This window comes from Chenopodium quinoa, unplaced genomic scaffold (genome assembly GCF_001683475.1).
Source record: "Chenopodium quinoa cultivar QQ74 unplaced genomic scaffold, ASM168347v1, whole genome shotgun sequence".
NCBI classification, from domain to species: Eukaryota; Viridiplantae; Streptophyta; class Magnoliopsida; order Caryophyllales; family Amaranthaceae; genus Chenopodium; species Chenopodium quinoa.
The window spans coordinates 508636-530904 of NW_018743911.1; the positions used below are offsets into that span (position 1 = coordinate 508636).

The window sequence follows — 22269 nt, forward strand, 5'->3', positions numbered from 1 at the left end:
ACCAACTACATCAACAACATCATCAGCCTCCAATGAATCATGAACAAATTCGACTGCGGCGATGGCAAAGGCGTTGACTGCAGTAGCGCCGTAACACCGCTAAAATCACCCTCTTTGTTCGACCATGAAGCAGCAACAATTTGCGCAACATCGATGTTTCTACAGTTCCGGCGAGCCTTAGTGTTCAACTGCCGAACAAATTAGTCCAGAGGAAATCACAAGAACAAAGAATGAATGAAAGACCACTAGTACATTTTTAATTAAAAAAGGATAAATTAAATGCAGAGATCAATAACCTCGCGAAGCTTCGCCAATTCCGGTGATATTTACTGGCATTTGAGGAAGGGATGTCGGGTTTCAAGGTAGCGAAGAATTCAGGCTCAAAGCGGCACTCAAATGGAGGAAAAACCCTAACGTAACATTGCTAGAAACTGCAATAGAAGGAGGGTGTGGGGTGTCGTGGGGGTGGGGGTCGACGCCGGCCAGGGGAGGAGGGGAAGGTCTCGCTGGTAGTTGTTGGTTGGAATGTGGTAAGAAAAGTGGCTGCTGTTGGTTCGGGGGACGGGGAGGCCGGCGCGCCGGCGAGAGAGGGGTTGGGCGCCGGTGTAGGTGGGGGCAGGAGAATGCAGAGTGGTGGTTGGTTGGTGGGGGAAGGGGGTGACTTTTTTTTGTTTACAAAAAAGTATTTATTTTAATAAGTGTAAAACTAAATAAAAAAAAAAAAAAAACTAACTATAGTTAAATCTTTTCTTCAAAAAAAAAAAAAAAAAAAAAAAAAAAACTATAGTTAAATATTTAATTATAATTTATCATTAATGTTATGATTAGATTAATATAAAATTCAAGTTTACCAAGGATAATAAGATTTTTCACAATTTATCACTGACAAAAATAAAAACCTCAGTGTTACTAAAAAATTTTCCCAAATCAAAATATTCCAGGAAGCATGTTCACGTACATTTTTTCAGGTTCAAATTGGGAAGATCATGCAAGAAAGGATTAGTTTAGTTTAAACTGTTATTGTTATTGTTCTAATAGTGGAGCAACTAAGGCTTCCATTTAACAAACTTGTTCATGCAAATCTCAATACACTAATTAATTATCATTGGTTTATAATGCCTACATAGCTTAACAATTCCATTACCTAATCCAAATTTAGTGTGGGGAAAAGAGATGTAAGAAATTTCAGCAACTTTTGTGTGTGACCAACTAACACACGGATAACTCATGTTAGGTAATCCTTGATTGACCGAGTAACCCATGACCAATTAATCCCTGACCGGCCGAATAACCTCTAACTGATCGACTAACCCCTGACCAAGTAACTCCTGCCAATCGAATAACCCCTGACAGAGTGAAGAACCCCTGACTGAGTAACCCCTTTACTTCATCTTATTCTTCTTCAATGGGTCTCCTTCAAATCTACTTCAATAGCGTCGAAGAAGACGACGACGACGAACAACCCCAACTCCAACCCCACCAAACCAACCTAGAAACCCATACTTGTCATTACCTCGTGAATCTTTTTTCTTTGTTTTTCGCTTCTTTATTTTTTTTTATTTTTTATTTTGGCAAAAACCTTAAGTAAACTATTTATACCTTATGATATTTTCTTTCCATTTTGACAATCATATTCCATATATACCCAAATGAAATATTTTTGAATATCTTTTATATACTTTATGTAGTATTTTGTAATACTATTGTCAAAAATATTTAACAACCGTGCATTGCACGGGATTTTAACCTAATTAACAATTAAATTTAAAGTATATAAAAATCAAAATGAAGAAATAAAGTTTTCTGACAAATCAATTGCTCTAACACATGTGTATACAGAATACAAGGCCTTTTGATATTATAATTAAGGTGAATAAGTTGATTGCGGAAGATTTGTATGTTGCTTAAGCTATTGTTGAATTTATGACTAAGGCGATTTCTACAACGGCGAAGACGACAAAAGTTGCAAATTTTTCGGTGACAAAAACAGCACCGGAGGTGGTGGAGGTTGGGGTTGGAAGGAGGGAAGGCTACTGAAGAGGCACTGAACTGACTGAAGAGGATGAGGGAGTTTTGAGGATTAGGGTTTGGAGGTTGTGAAGATGATTAATGTGGCTGGCCATACGGCGTGGCCAACCACATATAAAAGTTTGTCAAGAAATTTTGGGACTTCTTGATGAAATTTGCTACCATGAATCACCTAAATTAAATTTTATGCAACCCATAATGATCTGATATACCTAATTCTCCATAAAACCGTCTTTAACTCGTTTCGATACAACTTTAATGGATTGAATGTGACTCAACCTTGAAATATGTTGAATACCTACTTTTATATCTTTAGTCAAATAAGAATTTCAATATACAAATTTTAACATGACTTGATAGTAATTAGAACCAAACTTAATTAACCTGATCCAATGGTGATCCGACTTTGACTGCAACTAAGAATATAATGGACTAGCTTGAAATTTATTTGACCTAATGAGAGCAATATATATTTAACCAGGAGCAAATTTATATAACCTACTGTTTCGGGGTTTTCTGATGTCCTGCGGGAGAGTTACAATTCCGAGACTGGAACCGGGCGCCTGTACCTGCAAAACAAACGGATGCTCCGGATGATTGGAGATCCGCCTCCGACGGTCAAGTTAGTACTTGATTAAGGAGTAATTAATGCGGAAATTAAAGTGATTGGGTCTCTCTAGGTGAGAGAGTTTAATGTGTGTAATCTGCGTAATCTCCCTTAATGAGGATTAAGGGAGGTATTTATAACCTCGGGAAACGTGCCAATCTAGGTTTAGGTTAACCTTGGGCTGATTGGGCTTCCCACGGAAGTTGGCCCTAGGTGACCGGTTATCCCAGGTGTCATGGGAAGGACACGTGTCGTGTCATAATTGGTCCATAGTGGACGGATCATTGCTTGACACGTGGCAGGCTCCTATTGGCCCATGTGACGGACACATGGCGGAACCTGATTGGTCCATTTGTCAGATGGTGATTGGTGGGGAAAAATCCCCTAATCATTTGCCCCTCACAGGTGGCACGTGACTGGTCACATGTTACCTGTGACAGGTATCGCCCTGTAACAGGCGACGGCCTGCTACAGGTGTCACTCGGCGAGAAGCCAAGAGATTCTCCCGCCAAAATTTTGAATTCTGGAAGTGACCCTTCGCCTTCTCACTTCGCCTATATAAAGGAGTGTTGACTTCGGTCATTTTCACACTTGAAAACTTTGTGAGAGAACATTCGGACCCCTGAACTTGCTCTGACATTTTGGACCCTTTCTGCCTACCGCCTGCTCTGACAAGCCGACTGCAAAGGATTTTCAGAACTTCATCAATCGTCACTCGTTCAGGTAACCGTCGGTTCTCTTACTCTTAATTTCCTCTTTACTTTATTCTTTTTTTGAAATGGCACCACGGAAGCACACGACACGACCTAGGTTAGTGATCAGCCGGTCACCGGGGACGGCTGAATCTAGGACTAGGAGTGCCGCCTGCCCTATTCTGGACCCATCTTTGCCCTTTATACAAAGTCCGACTGTATCTGTGTCTGTGCAGAGCATGATGGCCAGAACAAAAAAGACTGCCAGGATCTCAAACTCAAACGGCTCCTCCCACAGGGTGCCGATTAGTGAAACATCTAACCAGGCGCCAGATGTGGAAGTGAAACAAAGCGGCTTGAAAGCCGACAGTTCTGAGGGAGGAGTCAAAGTGACCCCTTCCCATTTTACAGTTGACAATTCTACATTCTCTCCTGCTCCTTTTAAAGGAGAGGAGGCGGGCCCCTCCGGGAGAGGGGAGGATTCGTCCTCTTCGGACTCGTCAGAGGACGATTCCGAGTCTAGCTCTTCTGGCCATGCTTCTCTGGACACAGAAGAGAAAAATAGTCGCCTACAAGAGGCGAGGCTTTCTCACGCAGTTGAGAAGGGGGACAATTGGGCGGAGCCATCCGCCTCTCACCGAGAGCAAAATACCCCCTACTACTGCACGGTACCTCGGGGCCGGATCACAGCCATGCAAGAGAAAGTGGAGAGCTTTATCGCAAACCACACAATGGGCCCCGGCTTTTTAGTGTTCGTGCCGGATCCAGAAGACACAGTCGTCTGGCCGGCTGGTACCAGTTATGATGGCGCTTGCTTTGGCTGCTACGAGGCGGCCATCAAGGCTGGGCTGCGCTTCCCACTACATCCGGCTGTTCAGCGGATCTTGGATGGGTATGAGTTGGGGTTATGGCAGTTAGCCCCGAACTCCTGGGTCAACGTACTCGGCTATGTGGCCGGGTGCGAACTGCACGGGGTGGAGCCGAACTTCGAGGCTTTCGCCCACATGAACTACCTCAGCCGGACCCCTAAGGCAGGCGGTACCGGCTGGTATCAATTGACAAGCCACAGGGGCTACCTCATGACGAGAGGTAAAGCAAACAAATGGAAGGACTGGCGGAGCACCTTCCTTATCATTGAGAGTTCAGACACAGAGCTGAACAAGCGCTTCAACAGGTGGAACAGGAATCCGCCCCTTCTTGCAGGCGGCCGCAGCATGCCGCCTGTTCCCCCCAAGGTTAAGAAAGAGATCCTAGATAAAGGACTCTTCAAAGTAGAGTCGAAGGTGAACTCTACTTCAGGGGTACGAGAGCAAGTACCCCTGCACTGCGTCCCGAGCTTCAAATGGCTCTACGACGAGTACTTTTTGGCCGCCTGTGGCCTCAGCAGTCGGTGCTCAAGAGGTAGCTGGCCTGTCGAATACTCTGTTGTTCCATGCATTTCTTGTTATGACTTTTATTAACTTTGCTATTTGTTTTTGCAGCGGACACCATGAGCAAAATTACCGCCTCCAAGACTGCGGAGGCCATGTTGCGGGCCTCCATCATGCAACAGTCTTCAACCGACTCCCCCAACAAGGGGGCACCCTTGGTGGGCTTCGAACCTTTCACACCTCTTTTGGAGTTGTGTTTATGCATATACTGACTCTTTTCTTCTTTTTTAGACGGGCGCTCCAAGAGCTTCTTCTTCCCAACAGCCGGACCCCAAGGCCCGGAGGACGACTGTTTCGAGCTCTCCTGGTTATGCCAGGAAACATGTGGCGGCTGAGAAGCAGCCGGCCACTTCTTCTAAAACTCCAGCTGGGCCACCTAGAAGTATGAAATTATCCTTGTAAATTTTAGACTTGCTCCCTTCTTTACTAGGTCTAATCCGTTTGTTTATGCCTGATGCAGCCGGCCCTCAGGAGCCTGACTTGGTCGAGGTGGCCCAGTCTATGATCAAGGCCGTTCCTCCAGCTGAAAGGGAGGCGGTCAGGGGTGTCGGCACCCTTGACCTAGACGGGATTGCAGGGGTCCTTGCTGAGGTATACTTAGCATATTTTTGAGTATTTGAATTCCAGGACGCCTGTTTTCTTTTTTGTTTGGAAACTGACGCCTGTTCCCCTTTTTACTTAGGCCCTGCTTCGAGTGAACGGCCTTCGCAAGCCGCTTGACCGGAAGAACAAAGAGGTAAAGGCTGCAAAAGCTATGGCCGCCTCTGACTGTGATAAGGCAATGTTTCAAATTGCCCAAAATGAAGTTCTGACCATTGATATTCTTTATTATCAGGCTCAGGCTACCGCCGCTATCCGGGCTCAGTTAGAGGCGGCCCAGAAGAGGAATATCGAGCTGGAGGCGACCATCAACAACCTCAAGGCCGAGCTGAGACCTTTTCGCCAAAAGATGTCCTCATACGAAACCTTGGAGAAATCCTTGGCGAGCGTAAAGGTACGCCTGGTGACCCAGGAGAAGAGTCTTACTCAGGAGCTCTCGGAAAAGGCCGAGCAAGAAAAGAAAGAGCTGGTCCGGGAGATGATGGAAGACTCTGCTCAAATCCAGCGCATGACTTGGGGCCGCCTCTTCCCCAATGCCGACTTTGCCTCATGGGAAAAAACGTACCGCCAGTGTTCTGATAGATATAATCAAGAGATCCTGGCGGCTGCTGAGGAAAAGGCGTTGGAGGAGGAGGAGCAGCCGGTAGTGGCGCTTGTGCCGCTTGGGGGTAATGCATCAAAGAAGGATGCAGCTGAAGCCGAGTCCAGCAAGAAGAGTGCTGACCAGGCGGCAGCTGCTAATATTGAAGATCTGCCCCCTTCTTAAGCTTTATGTCTTCTTTCCACGGCCTGCGTGTCGTTTGTTTGTATTTACCCGGCCAGGGGGCCGGGGCTCTGAATATTTTGCCGGTCTTTAATGACCGACTTCTTTTTAATGAATTTTTTTTGTTTTGCTTCAAATTTGTTCAAGTATTGAATTATTCTGATATCCAATTGTACACTATACTGACTGTTTTACATGGCCGATAGTTGCAAACAGGTACGGATAGTTAGTCACGCCGCCTATGCCCCTGGACGACTGGTTGTCTGTTTCCAGGCTAGACGATCAGTCGGCCATTTATCCAATCGGTATTCGAACCATTCCAACCGGTTGTTCCCCTTTATTCGCCAATGTTTGTTGGCTTTTAACTCATAGGTTGTTAACCTAGCAGGAGTAGTGGTTGAGAGCCCCTGTTTGCTAAAAACAGGCTGACGACTCATACCTTTTAGGCTCCATACTAAGTTTGAGAGAGTGACTATGAGTTAACTTTGGTGTTACTCAGTCGCCGTCACTCCTGCTTGAGTAGTAAAGGTACCAGGCGGCGGAGGCCGGCTGAACCTTTTGATTTGCCAATGTTTATTGGATATTAACTCAAGAGGTACCCCCTGCATTTATCCCAAGTAATACAGGCGGTCATCTGACTCAGATGCCAACTGCTACCACTGGTTTGGTTAGTGATAGAGTTATCCTTGTCTCAAAAACGGCTACGTGGTTGCCCTTGGGGACAGTCGTATAGGTGCCGTGTAATTAGTTTATAGAGCAATGTTCCACCCAAAAGGGAGCTGCTCTCCGCGACGAATTTCATCTGGACGGATGCCGCCGGACGCCTGCTATGATGTTGGGACAGGTCGTATTAGTTTAAAGATTGGATCAGTTGGCTTGGCGCCTGGACTGATCATTCGGCTTGTGGAATTGGTTAGTTCTTGGTGAACGTAGGTGCTAAGTAAGAGGAGGGTAGCCGATAAGAATAAAAATTAAACATGGAGAGTAGCCGACTGTTTGTTAGTAGGCATGCCCCTCTTAAGTAAAAATGAAAACTGAGTATGGAGAGTAGCCGACTGTTTGTTAGTAGGCGTGCCCCTCTTAGTACAAAATTGAATATTAAGTATGCAAACTTTTATTAAGTAGCCCTTGACTATTTATATCATTCAAAAGAAATATTTCTTAAGATTATCTGCATTCCAAGTTCGAGGCAACGGTTGGCCGTCTGGTGTTTCCAGACGGTAGGTACCGTCCCTGACCTCTTCACAGATTCGGTAGGGTCCTTCCCAGGTGGGAGTTAGTTTGCCGGACTCATTAGCCCTTCCAACTGCTTCCATTTTTCTAAGTACAAAGTCCCCCACTTTGAGTGGACGCCTGTGTACTTTTTTGTTGTATGATCTAGTCATTCTCAGGCGGTAAATTTCATGGCGCAAGACAGCATTGCCCCTCCTTTCAGGAAGTGAGTCTAATGCCAGGCGCATGGCTTCCCAGTTTGTCTCTTCGTCATATAGCATTACTCGAAGAGTCGGCTCGTAGTGTTCTATTGGAAGAACAACTTCCGCACCATAAGTTAGGAGGAATGGAGTTTCTCCAGTCGCCCCTTTTTCAGTCGTCCTAATGGCCCAGAGAACATGTGGTACTTCATCCGCCCATAGGCCGCCTGCTCGTTCAATCTTTTTCTTGAGACCGTCTGAGATGATTTTATTAAAGGCTTCTACCTGGCCGTTTGCTTGTGGACGGCCGACAGATGCAAAGTAGTGTGCAATTCCTTGGTCACCCAACCAGCTTTTGAGAACAGGCGTCTCAAATTGGGGACCATTATAAAAAACCATAGACATGGGAACCCCGAACCGAGTGATGACATTTTTCCAAATGAATGAAATTACATCCTTCGTCTTGATTCCCTTTACAGCCTCCGCCTCTACCCATTTAGTGAAGTAGTCGACGACAACAAGTATGTACCTCCTTCCGCCTGTAGCAGGCGTATATGGACCCAGAATATCCATGCCCCACTTAGCAAACGGTAGTGGGCTATGAATGGTAGTGAGGTCAGTAGCCGGATGGTGAATTAGCTTGCCAAACCTTTGGCACTTGTCACATTTTTTCACCATCTCCATTGCATCTGCTTATAAAGTAGGCCAAAAGTAGCCCTGCCGCCTTGCCCGGTGAGCAAGCGTCCTACCGCCTATATGGGAAGCACAGTAACCAGAGTGAAGATCGTCTAGTATCTCTCGTCCCTTTTCTAGAGTAACACACTTTAAGAAGGGTTGAAGGTACCCCCTTTTGTGAAGTTCTCCATTTATTATTTCAAAACTGGTTGCTCGTTTTTTCAGTGCTGCCGCCTGTTGATGATCATCCGGCAGGGTACTGTTTGTCAGATATGCCCTGATTGGATCCATCCAGGTTGAGCTTCTGTCTAGGATTCCAATAGGGTCTTTCTCGATGCTTCTCTTCTCCATTACTTCCCAAAAAACAGTTCGAGGAGTATCACAGGAGGCGGATGATGCTAATTTTGACAGTGCATCCGCCTGGTTGTTTTCTGATCTCGGCACTTGGGTCAGATGGAAATCCTCAAGGGAGCCGACTGCTTGTCGTACCGCCTGTAAATACTTGATCATGGCCGGATGGGTTGCTTCGTATTCGCCATTGTACTGACTCACTATCAATTGTGAATCGGAACAGGCGTCTATTTTTCTTGCCCCTGCCGCCTTGCACATGCGGATTCCGGCTAGTAAAGCTTCATATTCTGCCTCATTGTTTGAGGCCTGAAAACTGAAGCGTAGAGCATACTCGTACCTGTCGCCCTCTGGCGACTGACATATGACGCCTGCTCCACAACCATTTGAAGTAGAGCTTCCGTCCACATATACCTTCCAGACTTGGTCTGTAACTTGAGAGTCAGGAGGACGAGTCATCTCAACAATAAAGTCAGCAAAGGCTTGCCCCTTCACTGCTTTTCTAGGCTCGAAAGTAACTTCGAGGCTCTGTATTTCTATGGCCCATTTGATCATTCGGCCTGACGACTCCATGATGGTCAGTGGCCGCTTGATAGGTTGGTCTGTATACACGACGACTGCATGTGCCAAAAAGTAGGGCTTCAATTTTTTAACAGCCATGAAGAGTGCAAGACCAAATTTCTCCACTAAGGGATACCTCAACTCGACATATTTCAGTACATGACTGACAAAGTAGACCGGGAGCTGAAAACCGTCTCTTTCAGCAAGGAGAACAGCGGTTAACGCATGATCAGAGATGGCCAGGTACATGTAGAGTACTTCTTTGGGCAAAGGGCTGACCAGCCTCGGCAAGGAATGCAAGTGAACTTTCAATTTCTGGAAGGCCGCCTCAGCATCCGGCCCCCATTCAAACCTTGCCTTTTTCTTAATTGCCTGGAAAAAGTATAGGCATTTGTCGCCTGATCGGCTTAGAAATCTTCCCAAGGCTGCCAGACAACCTGTTAACTTCTGAACCTCTCGGATGGTACGAGGAGATTGCATGTCGATGACCGCCTGCACCCTCTCAGGGTTCGCCTCTATTCCTCTCTGATTGATAAGGAATCCGAGAAATTTCCCAGACTCAACTCCAAAGACACATTTCTTGGGATTGAGCATGACATGGTGCCGCCTGAGTGTGGCGAAAGTTTCTCGGAGGTCCGACAGATGATCTTTCTGAAGTTTAGACTTGACAATCATATCATCAATATATGCCTCGACATTTCTCCCAATCTGATCAAAGAACACAGTGTTTATCATTCGCTGGAAAGTGGCCGGGGCATTCTTAAGACCAAACGGCATGACCGTGTAACAGTATAACCCCTGATCAGTGACGAAGGCCGTCTTCTCCTGATCTTTCTCCCATAAAGGAATTTGATGGAAACCAGAGTAGGCGTCCATAAAGCTCATCAAAGCATGGCCGGATGTTGAGTCAACCAGGTTATCAATTTTAGGCAGAGGGTAACTGTCTTTGGGGCACGCCTTGTTTAAGTTTGTGTAGTCTACACACATTCGCCAGGTGCCATTCGACTTTTTAACAAGCACCACATTTGCAACCCAGTCTGGGAATTAACATTGCCGGATGAACCCTGCATCAAGTAATTTTTTAACTTCGGCGGCTGCCGCCTGACTTCTTTCTTCGCCATGGTTCCGCTTCTTCTGCCGTACCGGCTTCTTTTTCGGATCCACGGCCAGTTTATGTACCGCCATATCAGGACTAATGCCTGACATTGCATGGACTTCGAATGCAAAGATGTCCTTGTATTCTTTCAATAGTTTATGAAAGTCGTCACCCAGGTCCCTTAGAGCAGTCGTCCCAACCTTGATTGTTCTGTCAGGACGCGAGTTATCTAACATCAGGTCTGTATGCTCACCAGCTGGCTGAGGGCGGAATTCATCCGACCGCTCCTCTGCCAATGATTTCTATTTTCTGTCTTTTCTTGCGGCCCCTGTCTGGGATGCCTTTCTCTTCTTGCCGCCTGCTTCTTGAACAGGCGCACTCTCCTTGACATTGTCAAGGTCTATTTTTCCACCGCTCGACATAGTGGCCATAACAGTGGGCTTGACATCCGAGAGATAGCACTCTCGGGCCATCCTCCGATCTCCCCTTAGGGACCCGACTGTTCCATTATCCCTCTCAAACTTGAGCAACATAAGAGATGGGATTATAACAGCCTTGGAATTATTCAGGGTTGGTCATCCCAGAATCATGTTGTAGGCCGAGAGTTCTTCTACTACCAGGAACCGGACTACCATTTGTCGTCCTTCCCCTTTTTCACCCAGGCGGATGGGTAAATCCACTCGTCCAACTGGGTGGACGACTCCTCCTCCAAACTCTACTATAGGGTGGGATGCCGGATGTATGCAATCAGTCTGATATTTTAGTTTCGACAGACATTTGCTACTGATGAGATCTGAGGAGCTTCCGGTATCTATGAGGATTCGGCCAACTCTCTGGTTGGCTACTTTACATTCAATAACGATAGGGTCGTCATGCGGCCCTCTTACCCCTCCTAGATCTTCTTCAGTGATGACAATCTCAGGAAATGAATTTGGAGGGTCGTTCTTGGTGAACGGAATTTACATCTAACCGTCTGATATTGTCTTTGTTGCCCCTAATAGTGGGGCCGCCTCCTGAGAAGCCGCCTGCAATGGTGTAGACGACTGCATCATCTGTATCGGAACTGTCGGCATGTTGATTCTTTTTGGCCGACTGCTTTTTCGAGGAAGTATTCCCCGTAGATTTCTTGACATAAGTGTCAAGATCACCTTGCTCAGCCAGGCGGTCTAGATACCGCATGAGACTGATGCATTCATTGGTGTGATGACCAACATCTTCATGATAATCACAGAATTTTTCTTGGTTCCAGTTGTTTGCAGAACCCTTCATGGGGACCGGCTTCTCAATTGAGATCCGTCCCTTGATTTCCTTTAGGATAAATTGGCTATCCTTGTTAAACGCATACTTTGGGGAGTATGGTTTGAATTCTTTTTTCTTTTTCTGGGCCGGCTGTTTAGAGGTATCAGCCGCCCAGACCTCTCTTCTCTTCTCGTCTTTGTTTGACGAATGTTTCTGTCGTCCTTCTCTTTTGTCGGACCTTCTCCCGTCTGACTGTTTTACCGTACTACAAAGATCAGTCGCCTGTATATAAGCTTCCGCTTCAATCAAGGCCTCTTGAAGAGTCGCCACCCTCTTTCGGACCAAATCAAATTTGAAGGTCGATCCGTCTTTGAGACCTCTGAAAAAGTCAGTATAGGCTACTTCATCCGGTAACCCTTGAATCTGTATTCTCATCAGGTTAAACCGCCTGATGTAAGAACGAAGCCCCTCCTTCTCGCCCTGCTGAATTGTTCCTAAATCAAGGGTCGTCTTCTTCGCAGGGATGTTCATGGCGAAGTTAGAGGTGAATAAGTAAGCAAGCGTCTTGAAGTTATTTACACAACCAGTCGGCAGGTTGCCGAACAATTGTTGTGCGATTCCTTTGAGAGTCGCTGGGAAACACTTGCACCAAGTGGGATCATCCAACCCTTGAAGGTACATCAGGTTGGTGAATGCCATCAGATGGTCTTCTGGGTTAGTAGTGCCGTCATAGGCGCCTACTAATACATTTTTCACTTTGGCCGGCTGAGCGGCTTCAGTAATTTCCTTGGAGAAGGCCGACGGCTGTTCACCAAGTCTAAGCAACCGTAGCTACCAGTCCATAGGTTGGACATTTTTTGCTGCATGTCCACCAAACGGAGGTGGCTGTAAAAAATACTGTTGTTGCGGTACAAACGGTAAGTTTGGTACTGCCTGGTCGCTATGATAGCCGGACTAACGGGAGGTGCCGCCTGACTGACTCTCATGATACGACTGAGTATGCCTCATCGAGGTATTTCGCAGACTGTCTTGGAAGTTTGAAGTAGAGGCCGACTCTGACAATCGGTCACTCTTCTTCTGCTCTAGCAGTAGCCGAGCGTCTGTGTATGTTTTCCTCGACCCGTCCGCCTGAATATGACGAACAGGTTTCCTATTTCGTGGAGTAGAAAAACGGTATTTTGTGAAATCAAGGGCAGGTGGCTCCCACTTCCTAGATTTAGGATGAGGGGTCACCTCTCGCCCTTGAACTGGCTTCCTCTTCCGTGAAGTGGAGGGTTTCTTTGCCGACTGCTCCTTGTCCAGAGCAGGCGGCTTCTTGTTGATCAACTCTTGAATTTCTCCCTTGAAGTCCCTCATGAAGGTCATGAGTTCGTTCCTTGTGATGGGAGCAGACCCATCAGTCGGCTGCTGCCGAACAGGCGGTGCGCCTGTTGGCTCGCTTCCTGTATGAAGATGTTCCCGTTCCCTCCTTTCGGTATGACGGGTACGTCGGGCCCTTAGGGTCCCGTCTTAAGCTGTGTGAGCTTCAACTTCAAATTCATTCTCAGTATCGTGGTCCGACTGAACTAGAGGGTCGTCCAGGGGACGTCTCTCTTCAGGAGCCGGTACAAACGTGGATGCCATCTCAGAAGTAGTCTCCCCACAGACGGCGCCAAGATGTTTCGGGGTTTTCTGATGTCCTGCGGGAGAGTTACATTTCCGAGACTGGAACCGGGCGCCTGTACCTGCAAAACAAACGGATGCTCCGGATGATTGGAGATCCGCCTCCGACGGTCAAGTTAGTACTTGATTAAGGAGTAATTAATGCGGAAATTAAAGTGATTGGGTCTCTCTAGGTGAGAGAGTTTAATGTGTGTAATCTGCGTAATCTCCCTTAATGAGGATTAAGGGAGGTATTTATAACCTTGGGAAACGTGTCAATCTAGGTTTAGGTTAACCTTGGGCTGATTGGGCTTCCCACGGAAGTTGGGCCTAGGCGACCGGTTATCCCAGGTGTCATGGGAAGGACACGTGTCGTGTCGTAATTGGTCTATAGTGGACGGATCATTGCTTGACACGTGGCAGGCTCCTATTGGCCCATGTGACGGACACATGGCGGAACTTGATTGGTCCACTTGTCAGATGGTGATTGGTGGGGAAAAATCCCCTAATCACCTACCATAAATGACATAAATACAACTCAACAATATATAAATGAAATTCAAATTTGAATCTGATTTGAATTTTACTTGTTATAATCAACCAACACTCAAAAAGGTGAATGGCTTGACATTATCTAGAATTTGATCTGATAAAATCCTATGATGTTCATGTAGGTACCAGAGCCCAACCCCAATACTCTAACATGTACAAGTCACGAACAATTATATAAGTCAATAATGTTCGGCAATTAAAATAAAAAAAATAATTCGGTAATAGAATACTCTTTGTATATATAGGATAGAACGGTAGAACCTTAAGTGATGCAAATAGAGGATTAAAATTAATGAATCAATTTATTGATATTATTAGTTTAAGTTTTTCTTATCGATGGTGGACATTTAAAATTAAAATTAGTTATTGGCTCGAGGATCCTCCGGATCATTATAAATTTATTACTTTAATCTAACTATATATATTTTGGATTGTTTGTCATTGAGAGCTTAAGTGGTTTTTTTTTTAATTTTTTTTAAGATGATAGTTTAAGTAGTTTGCTGTATGAGTTGGTTTGACTATAAGAATAATTTTTTTGCATTAAAATCAACTCGTTGTAAGAAATTAAAAAAAAAAAAAAAATCAAAAATCAAATCTTTATAAATTTGATTTCAAAATATATACTACTCCATAATGCACAAAAAATCTTTTTCTCTATAATTACAATTTTATGAATTAATGTACAAAATAAAAATGGAGTAATGTTTAATTTCTTACAAACTTATTATTGTATAATTTTTAAGAAGTTACATTCCAAGGGAAATTGTTATGCATATGAAGAGTTTATCAATTAAACTAAACATTAATACATGAAGGTTAATGCATGGAGTTTTTCAATCATTAATAGTATGGTATGATTTAGCGACACATCATATGGTAAATGACAAAATTGATGACACATAGCAAAACATGTATTGCCATAAGTTTTAATAATATATATATTGATTGATTGATTAGTTGATGGCTCAATCAAATACGATTAAAAGGCATAGATTCGTTAATTTGGGTTTCCCAAAAAATACTCACAAGTCACAACTTCTGCCAGTTGACTTTCTAACCTTATAACATTTTCTAGACTAGAACTAGAAGTCATAGTCCTAGCATAACAAAACTAAAATGAGTTCCCAAGATAATCAAAATGACCAAGGATCATCATCAGAAAAACTATCACATGGCGTCGCCGCCGGTATTTTTCAGACCAACACCGTCATCACCACCTTCTACCGCCTAGTCAATGCCATTGGCACCTCCGAAGATACTCCTGATCTCCGCCAAAAGCTGTTCGTTTACCTCTTTTTTGTTTAAGCAATCGTTCATAATTGCTGCTGTTATAAATTATATAAATAACATAAATATCAGCAGCAATTATGAACGACTGTTATAATTATAATTGTGTAACATCCTTTTCTGTAATTATTTATTTAATTATATAATTATTGGTACATTATTCTGGTTAATACAGACATCGTACAAGGTATCATGTAATGACATTGGTAAAAGATGTTTCTGCCAAGCTCAAAACATTGAGTGATTCCGACCACGCTGCTAATGTCCCTGTAATGTCCTCGCTTTTCTCTGTATATTGAATTTTGCTAGTACTAGTTCAAAGATGGTATTGTGTAACAAGTGAGAGATAGTTTCAAAATCAATATTGTGCTATCTTTTTTCAGAAGCGCAAAAAAATTGAAGATGCTAAGCTTGCAAGAGATTTTCAAGCGAGTGTGAAAGAATTTCAGAAAGCTCAGAAACGCGCCTTGGAGCGTGAATCTTCTCACATTCTATCTGGTGCTCCTACATCTGCTGTAACAGAGTATGCTGTGAACAATTTGTTTTCTATTCCCTCTCTTTCATATTTGCTGTTAGCTAAATAGTACAATTGATTTCTTCCTGACTCTCTATCAGCTTAACCGGCGAAGAAGCAGCTCAGGACGTCGAGAGCCAACCTTTCTTAGAGAAAAAGAGGTTAGCCTTTATATTTATGATTTACTCTCATCTCCTGTTTCTGTCTGTCATTACTGTCATGAGTGTCATCACACAATATTCCGGTTAATTTATTAGTGATGATCAGGATACTTTGCATCTGAGGTATGAGAGCTCAATTATACAAGAGAGTGCCATATATCTTTTATTTCTAATACTATTCTAGACTTTTTCTTCTTGAGCAAATAATTTTCATTTGCTTGTTGGCTTCCTTTATTTCCTTGATATGTGCTGAAGCCCGAAATTGCTAAAGCTTAGAGAGTGCTCCGTCTCTATGATTGGTAATAAACTTGGAATAAATCAGGTTAGACGAATTAGAGTCCTAGTGGGGCTTCTCGATATTACATTCATTACTCAATGTAGGATGATGTAGAGCACCATAGCAGCCTGTAATTTCTTACAACTTATGAGATCGATCAATATGTGTATGTACTATTGTTTTACTCAAAACAACGGATGAATTCTCTCATTATATTATACTTGTATATAGTTGTATACTTGTATGTTAATGGATCCTGTATATGTGTAATGTATGTATGCCAGTACTATATGACTTTATTTGAGTAATGCAGATCAATATGGTTGGATGGTAAGATTGAATTTATTGAAGAAACTCTTGAGGAGAGGGAGCAGGAAAAAATCAAAGAGATGCAAAGCCGACTTGATGAAATTCTTGAATTTAATAAAGAGCTTGCTGCTCAGCTACACGAGCCGGATGTATTAATTGGTATGATTATGTAGTTCACTTATGTTTTCACTAGTTACTCTTTTTTTGTCCGTCCCTTTGCTAGACGAGATGGGATTGAATAGGACTTTAATTTGATAATATAACAAAGTAGAGAGGAAAAAGTAAGTGAAAAGATGCGAGGCCAAAAAGTCAGGTAAATTTGTCACAAACCACCTTATAACACACAATTATTTCTAATTTATGCTATTGTAGTTGCTTCATTCTTTGTGCTTGATCTCTTTATACAAATGCAGATGGTACGCATTCTAAAGCTGAAGTTTCCTCTGCTGGATCAAGTGAATCAAAACCACAGCTTTGTAGGGCTTCTAATAGTGGAAGATCATGTTCACCTTTGGTAAGAAAGTTATCTACTTTTCCTATTGAAGTTAAATAAAGATCTACTTAAAAATGTATTAGGCTTTTCTTATTATCTTACCTAAGGAATTACTAAGTATATAACAATGGTCTAATTCTATATACTGCGTGTTAAAGACAGAGTATATGAATATTACTCCAACATTATTATTACTATATATATACTTTCTTATCATTATTTTCTTGTGGCACTTAACAGTATTGGTGGTTACTGGTCTTCATCGTGATTGCAGCTATCATCGTCTTGCTTATCTTAATCCTATAGACCGCGAAAGTTCGTTGATGGATTTGCTGGAATGTGAAATCTGTAACAGGCCTATATTTCTTCCCCTTGAGATTTGAGGCCATGGGAGCTGTATACAGCAAGAAAATGGCTTGTTGTGTTTATTCGAACAGCTTGTTTTCTATGCGAGTAGAAAAAATGTGAAAGTGTCTAATTATGGTGTGCGGTGTGTTATATTTATTGGGGATGTACACACCATTGAACAGTTAATATCTTGTCACAAAAATTTACAACATTTCTTGTTTGCATATTTCAAAAGATGAAGAGTATTGTTTTTTCAAGAGAATTGTAAACGAGCGGGCTAATTACTAATACAGCAAAAGTAAATGGAGAGATTGAAAAAAGATTTTGTTTGTTAAATACATTGTATGCAAATAAATTGTTTGCACAATCAACGATGTACACGGAGTACATTAAGAAGATAGTGTCACATACAATTGGAGGCCACAAAGAAAATATACATTTTATTATCCACTACCTAAAAATTACTCTTACATTTGATTCAAATATACTCTACTATCACATCTATTACCAGTATGTCTTTTATAGAAACAGATTTTTGTTAATTTTATTGAATAATAGTCAATCTTGGGGTAATTAGAACGAGTTTAATTCTAAATTTAACCTATTTAAACAAAAACTTTTAATTCTTATTGAGTTTTTCTTTTGACAATTTGTAATGAGTTTGATTGTATTTTAATGGATATATATAATAAAAGTATTAATCTAATACGAAGTACATGTTTTTTTTTAGTAGAATTTATGTTTAAAAAAAATGGTAACTATTAATACTCTCTCCGTTCCTTAATTAAGAACCTATTTGGGTTTTTTTCACAAGAATTAGAAAGCTGGTGGAAGTACATAAGTGCATGTGGGGTTAGAGAGAGATAGAGAGAAAAAAATTAGTTGGGAATAATTGAAGAGAGGGAGAGAGAAAGTGTTGAAAATTGATGTAAAAAATTATCATTAGTACAAAAAAAGTGATGACAACTCATCAAAAAGTGGAGAATATTATCAAATAATACAACCTTAAAATAGAAATAGGTTCTTAATTTTGAACTCCCAAAAGGAGTACAATCTCTTAATAAAGGGACATAGGGAGTAGTATATAAGGGCGAGACCTCTTTTTTCACCTTAAAAAAAAGGGGAAATTTTCAGTGGTAACCCTTGATTTGGGTATTTTTACCCAAGCCACGTGGTCCAATAAGAGCGTGACACATGTCACCATAGGAAGTGTCCAAACAGGGCCACCCAGGACATGACACGTGGCATGCAGGTATTGAAAGAAATTGGCGGCCTTCAATTTCAGAATGCTTGGGTGCATAAACAATTTCAGAATGCTTGCGTTCCTATTCGTCTCTAACTTTTCCATGAACATACCAGCCAAGAAGACAAGCATCGACTTGAGCACGGTTGTTCAGGGAGGGGCTCTGTTCTTACGTCAGGTGATTCAATCTTGTGAGAATTCAGATCCAAGGACTGTCTGATGAAGGTGATTTCACAAACTTTATCAAAGGTCTAAAGGATGGGTCACAATTCAAGTTTGACCTCGTACGGAAGAGAATCTTCACTCTTCCAGAGGCTTTGAGGGAGGCAGAGGCCTATATACAAGCGGCAGAACTCTGCTCCTTAAGCAAACAGTCGGACTCAAAGAGGTCTGAGAAACAGAAAGGGAGTCGACAAGATCAGCTGACTCGGAAAAATGAAGAGAATAAAAAGAGAAAAGATGTATGGGCGGTCGACGACTCCGGTCAACCATACAAAAAGAAAAAGAAAGAGGTTAAGTCGTACGTCCCTAGGTACGAGTTTAACAAGGACTGTTATTCCATCCTCATGGAAATCAAAGACCGAGTGAGCTTTGAAAAGCCCTCGGCAATGAAGGGTCCCGCCAAAAATCGAGACAAGAGCAAGTATTGTCACTTCCATGAGGACATTAGCCATGAAACCATTAATTGTTATAGCCTCAAGCGGTTTCTTGATAGATTGGCTGATAAAGGAGTACTGAAGTCCTACATTCTCAAGTCTAAGGTGACCTTGAAGACGGACCCTAGGTAGCCGTCCAAAAAGCCAGCAAAAGCTGATTGTGGTTCGAACACAGATCCGGACATGATCTGCACTATTGCAGGCGGCTTTGCCTCCGATGGTCCAACTATCAGAGACACCAAGGACCATTGATGAGTGTCAGTTATGGTACTCAAATGGCGATATTTTGAGAGGTTTTTTTTTTTTTTTTTATCTCTTTTATAGATTTCTTTCTATTTTCTCTCTTAGTTTTGCCCTTTTACTCTCTAATTTATCTCTATCTTGCTTATCTTACCTTTCTTCTATTTCTCATAGATTTTATCGTCTTTTCTCTTTTATTTATTTGTTCTCCTTTCTTTGTTTGTAGGTATAAGGTGGATTCCAAGACCCTTCATGATGATTTCTCGGGTTAGAGGATGCTAAAAGTGCAAGGTGGAAGCTCTCACATAACTCACAAGGCAAGTAACGACTAGCTTCAAGATTTGGTGATTATACTCACGAGCTGCGCTCGCATGAAACCTTGGTGTTGAACCCACCGTAAACTCCATTTTGGGACTTCCATATCTAGTGACGATCAAGATGAGCGCACCACCTACATCGAAGAGCGCACAAAGGATATCCCCTGCTCTAGAGGCGCGGGTGCGCCGCCCCCCTACGCGGGCACGCCACCTGGGATCCCTGTTCCGTACCCCGATCTTCGCGGGCGTGCATTCTCGTGAGAGGGCGCGCCCGTACGGGATCATTTTTGGATGTCTTCCTTATTTCATCTTAGTTAGTTATACTATAAATAGCTTTTCCTTCTATTTTTGAAGAACAACTAGAACAATTAGAATTAGACTTGAACTTCCATTTTTGTACTAGATTTTAGAGAGAGAAATTGGTGATTTCTACATTTGATCTTCTTCTACTTTGAATGCAAGCACAATTCCTTTGATTTCAACAAAGTTTGTAAGATTCTTCTTCTTCTTCTTCTTAATTCAATCTCTTTGCATTTGATTTTCATTAGTGTTGCAATTTCAAGTTTATTGATTGATTTGATCTTGATTAGTTTGTTTAGCAATGATAATGATGAATTTAATTTGATGATTAGTTTAGTTTGCTTCGAAATGTAGAGCCTTAAAATCACTTTCGAACCAAGGAAGGCAGTGAAAGGACAGGCGATCATTGACTTCAATTCATTGTTGAAATGACACGCCCGGTAGAGCCGAAAAATTTGAATCAAGTTTGGAAAGTATATGTAGACGGGAGCTCTACTATGAACGGCTGTGGTGCAGGGATTATATGTCAGTCTCCTGAAGGAGACAAATATGAATATGCATTGCGGTTTAAGTTTAAGCCTCAAACAACAAGGTCGAGTATAAAGCCCTGCTAGCTGGTATACGCATGTGTAAGGCGGCAGGGGCAAAGAAAATTGACGCCTGCTCCGATTCACAGTTGGTTGTTAGCCAATATCATGGTGACTGTGAGGACACCCATCCGGCTATGATCAAATATTTGCAGGCGGTCAGAACAGAGGCTGGGACGCTTGAGTCAAGTACCCCGGTCAGAGAACAATCAGGCGGATGCTCTGTCAAAACTGGCATCATCCGCCTCCTGTGATACACCTCAGTCAGTCTTTTGGGAAGTGATGGAAAAACGAAGTATCGAAGAAGATCCCATTGGCGTGCTAGACCGAAGTTCAACCTGGATGGACGTCATCTGGGCCTACCTGCTAGACGACACTCTGCCGGATACATATCTAGAAATGGTCGCAATGAAAAAGCGTGCGTCCAACTTTGAAATTCGCAATGGAGAGCTATTAAAAAAGGGCTTCATGTTGCTTCTTTCTAAATGCATCACCCTAGAAAGGGGGCATGAAATTCTGGAAGACATACACTCAGGCTACTACACCTCACATATAGGCAGAAGATCGAGCTCTAGCAGAGAGGGCTAGGCAGCAAGGCTATTTCTGGCTGACCTTGGAAGCAGACACCATGGAAATGGTGAAGAAGTGTGACAAATGCCAAAGGTTTGGCAAGCTTATACTCCGTCTCGCAACTAATCTGACGGCAATTCATAGCCCAGTGCCATCCGCCAAATGGGGCATGGATATCTTAGGTCCGTATACACCTGCGTCAAGCCAGAGGCGGTAAATTCTAGTGGATGTTGATTACTTCACCAAATAGGTTGAGGCAGAGGCGGTTAGAGGCATAAAGACAAAGGATGTCATCTCTTTCATTTGGAAAAACATCATCACCCAGTATGGGGTTCTTATGTTTATGGTCATTGACAATGGCCCTCAATTTGAGACACTTACCCTCAAGAATTGGCTAGGATATCAAGGAATCTCTCACTGTTTTGCATCAATCGGTCGACCCAAAGCAAACGACCAGGTTGAAGCCTTCAACAAGCTAATCTCAGACGGCATAAAAAGAAAATTGAAAGAGTCTGGCGGTCTATGGGCTAAAGCGTTAATTCATGTGCTCTGGTCCATCAGAACAACAGCAAAAGAGGCAACCGGCGAAACCCCATTCTTCATGGTATACGGTGCTAAAGCCGTTTTACCTATTGAGCTTTATGAGCCGACTCTTCGAGTCATGTTGTATGATGAAGAGGCTTACTAGAAGGCCATGCGGCTGGCATTGGATTCTTTTCTAGAACGCTGGGGTAATGTCGCCTTACGTCATGAGATCTACCGTCTGAGAATGACAAGAGCCTACAACAAAAAAGTACACAACAACCCTTGAAAGTAGGGGACTTTGTGTTACGCAAAATAGAGGCAACCGGTAGGGCCAATGCGCAAGGCAAATTGACACCCAATTGGGAAGGCTCCTACCGGATTTATGAAGAAGTCAGAGGCGACATCTACCGTCTAGAAACAATAGACGGTAGGAAGCTAGCCAGAACTTGGAATATAGACAACTTAAAAAAGCACTACTTTTGAGACTTGTAAAAATTTTGTAACCAAATGGCTTAGTAATGAGAATTGCTTTTTGTTTCAACTTGATTCTTATTTTTCATACAGCTGAACCGTCTATGCTATGTGCGAACGACCAACAAATTAGATACACCTCCATATGGGAGCATCGCCTGCGCAATGTACAAATGGTAAATCTAAACCAACCGTCCACTCTGATAGAGTGAGACATTCGGCAACATCCATCCGGGTGACTTCGTTTACAGAGAGCATCTCCCATTTGAGTGGCACATTGCTCTATAACCTCATACAATAAATGGCTCAACCGACTGCCTTAATAAG

General features: G+C 42.9%; 1 protein-coding gene across 2 annotated transcripts; it reads left to right on the top strand.

Annotated features, from left to right (window-relative positions):
- Nucleotides 1-14680: 14680 nt before the first annotated feature.
- LOC110687033 (syntaxin-22-like) lies at nucleotides 14681-17337 on the top strand. 2 transcript variants are annotated; one of them, XM_021863664.1, is made up of 7 exons: nucleotides 14681-14924; nucleotides 15107-15200; nucleotides 15315-15454; nucleotides 15547-15606; nucleotides 16197-16351; nucleotides 16606-16706; nucleotides 16926-17337. In XM_021863664.1, the coding sequence occupies exons 1-7, from the start codon at nucleotides 14761-14763 to the stop codon at nucleotides 16989-16991; spliced, it is 780 nt and encodes a 259-aa protein (XP_021719356.1). In that variant the 5' UTR covers nucleotides 14681-14760; the 3' UTR covers nucleotides 16992-17337. The 2 variants fall into 2 exon arrangements, with proteins under 2 accessions (XP_021719356.1, XP_021719357.1); XM_021863665.1 differs by having other exon boundaries at nucleotides 16960-17337.
- The last annotated feature ends 4932 nt before the right edge of the window (nucleotides 17338-22269 follow it).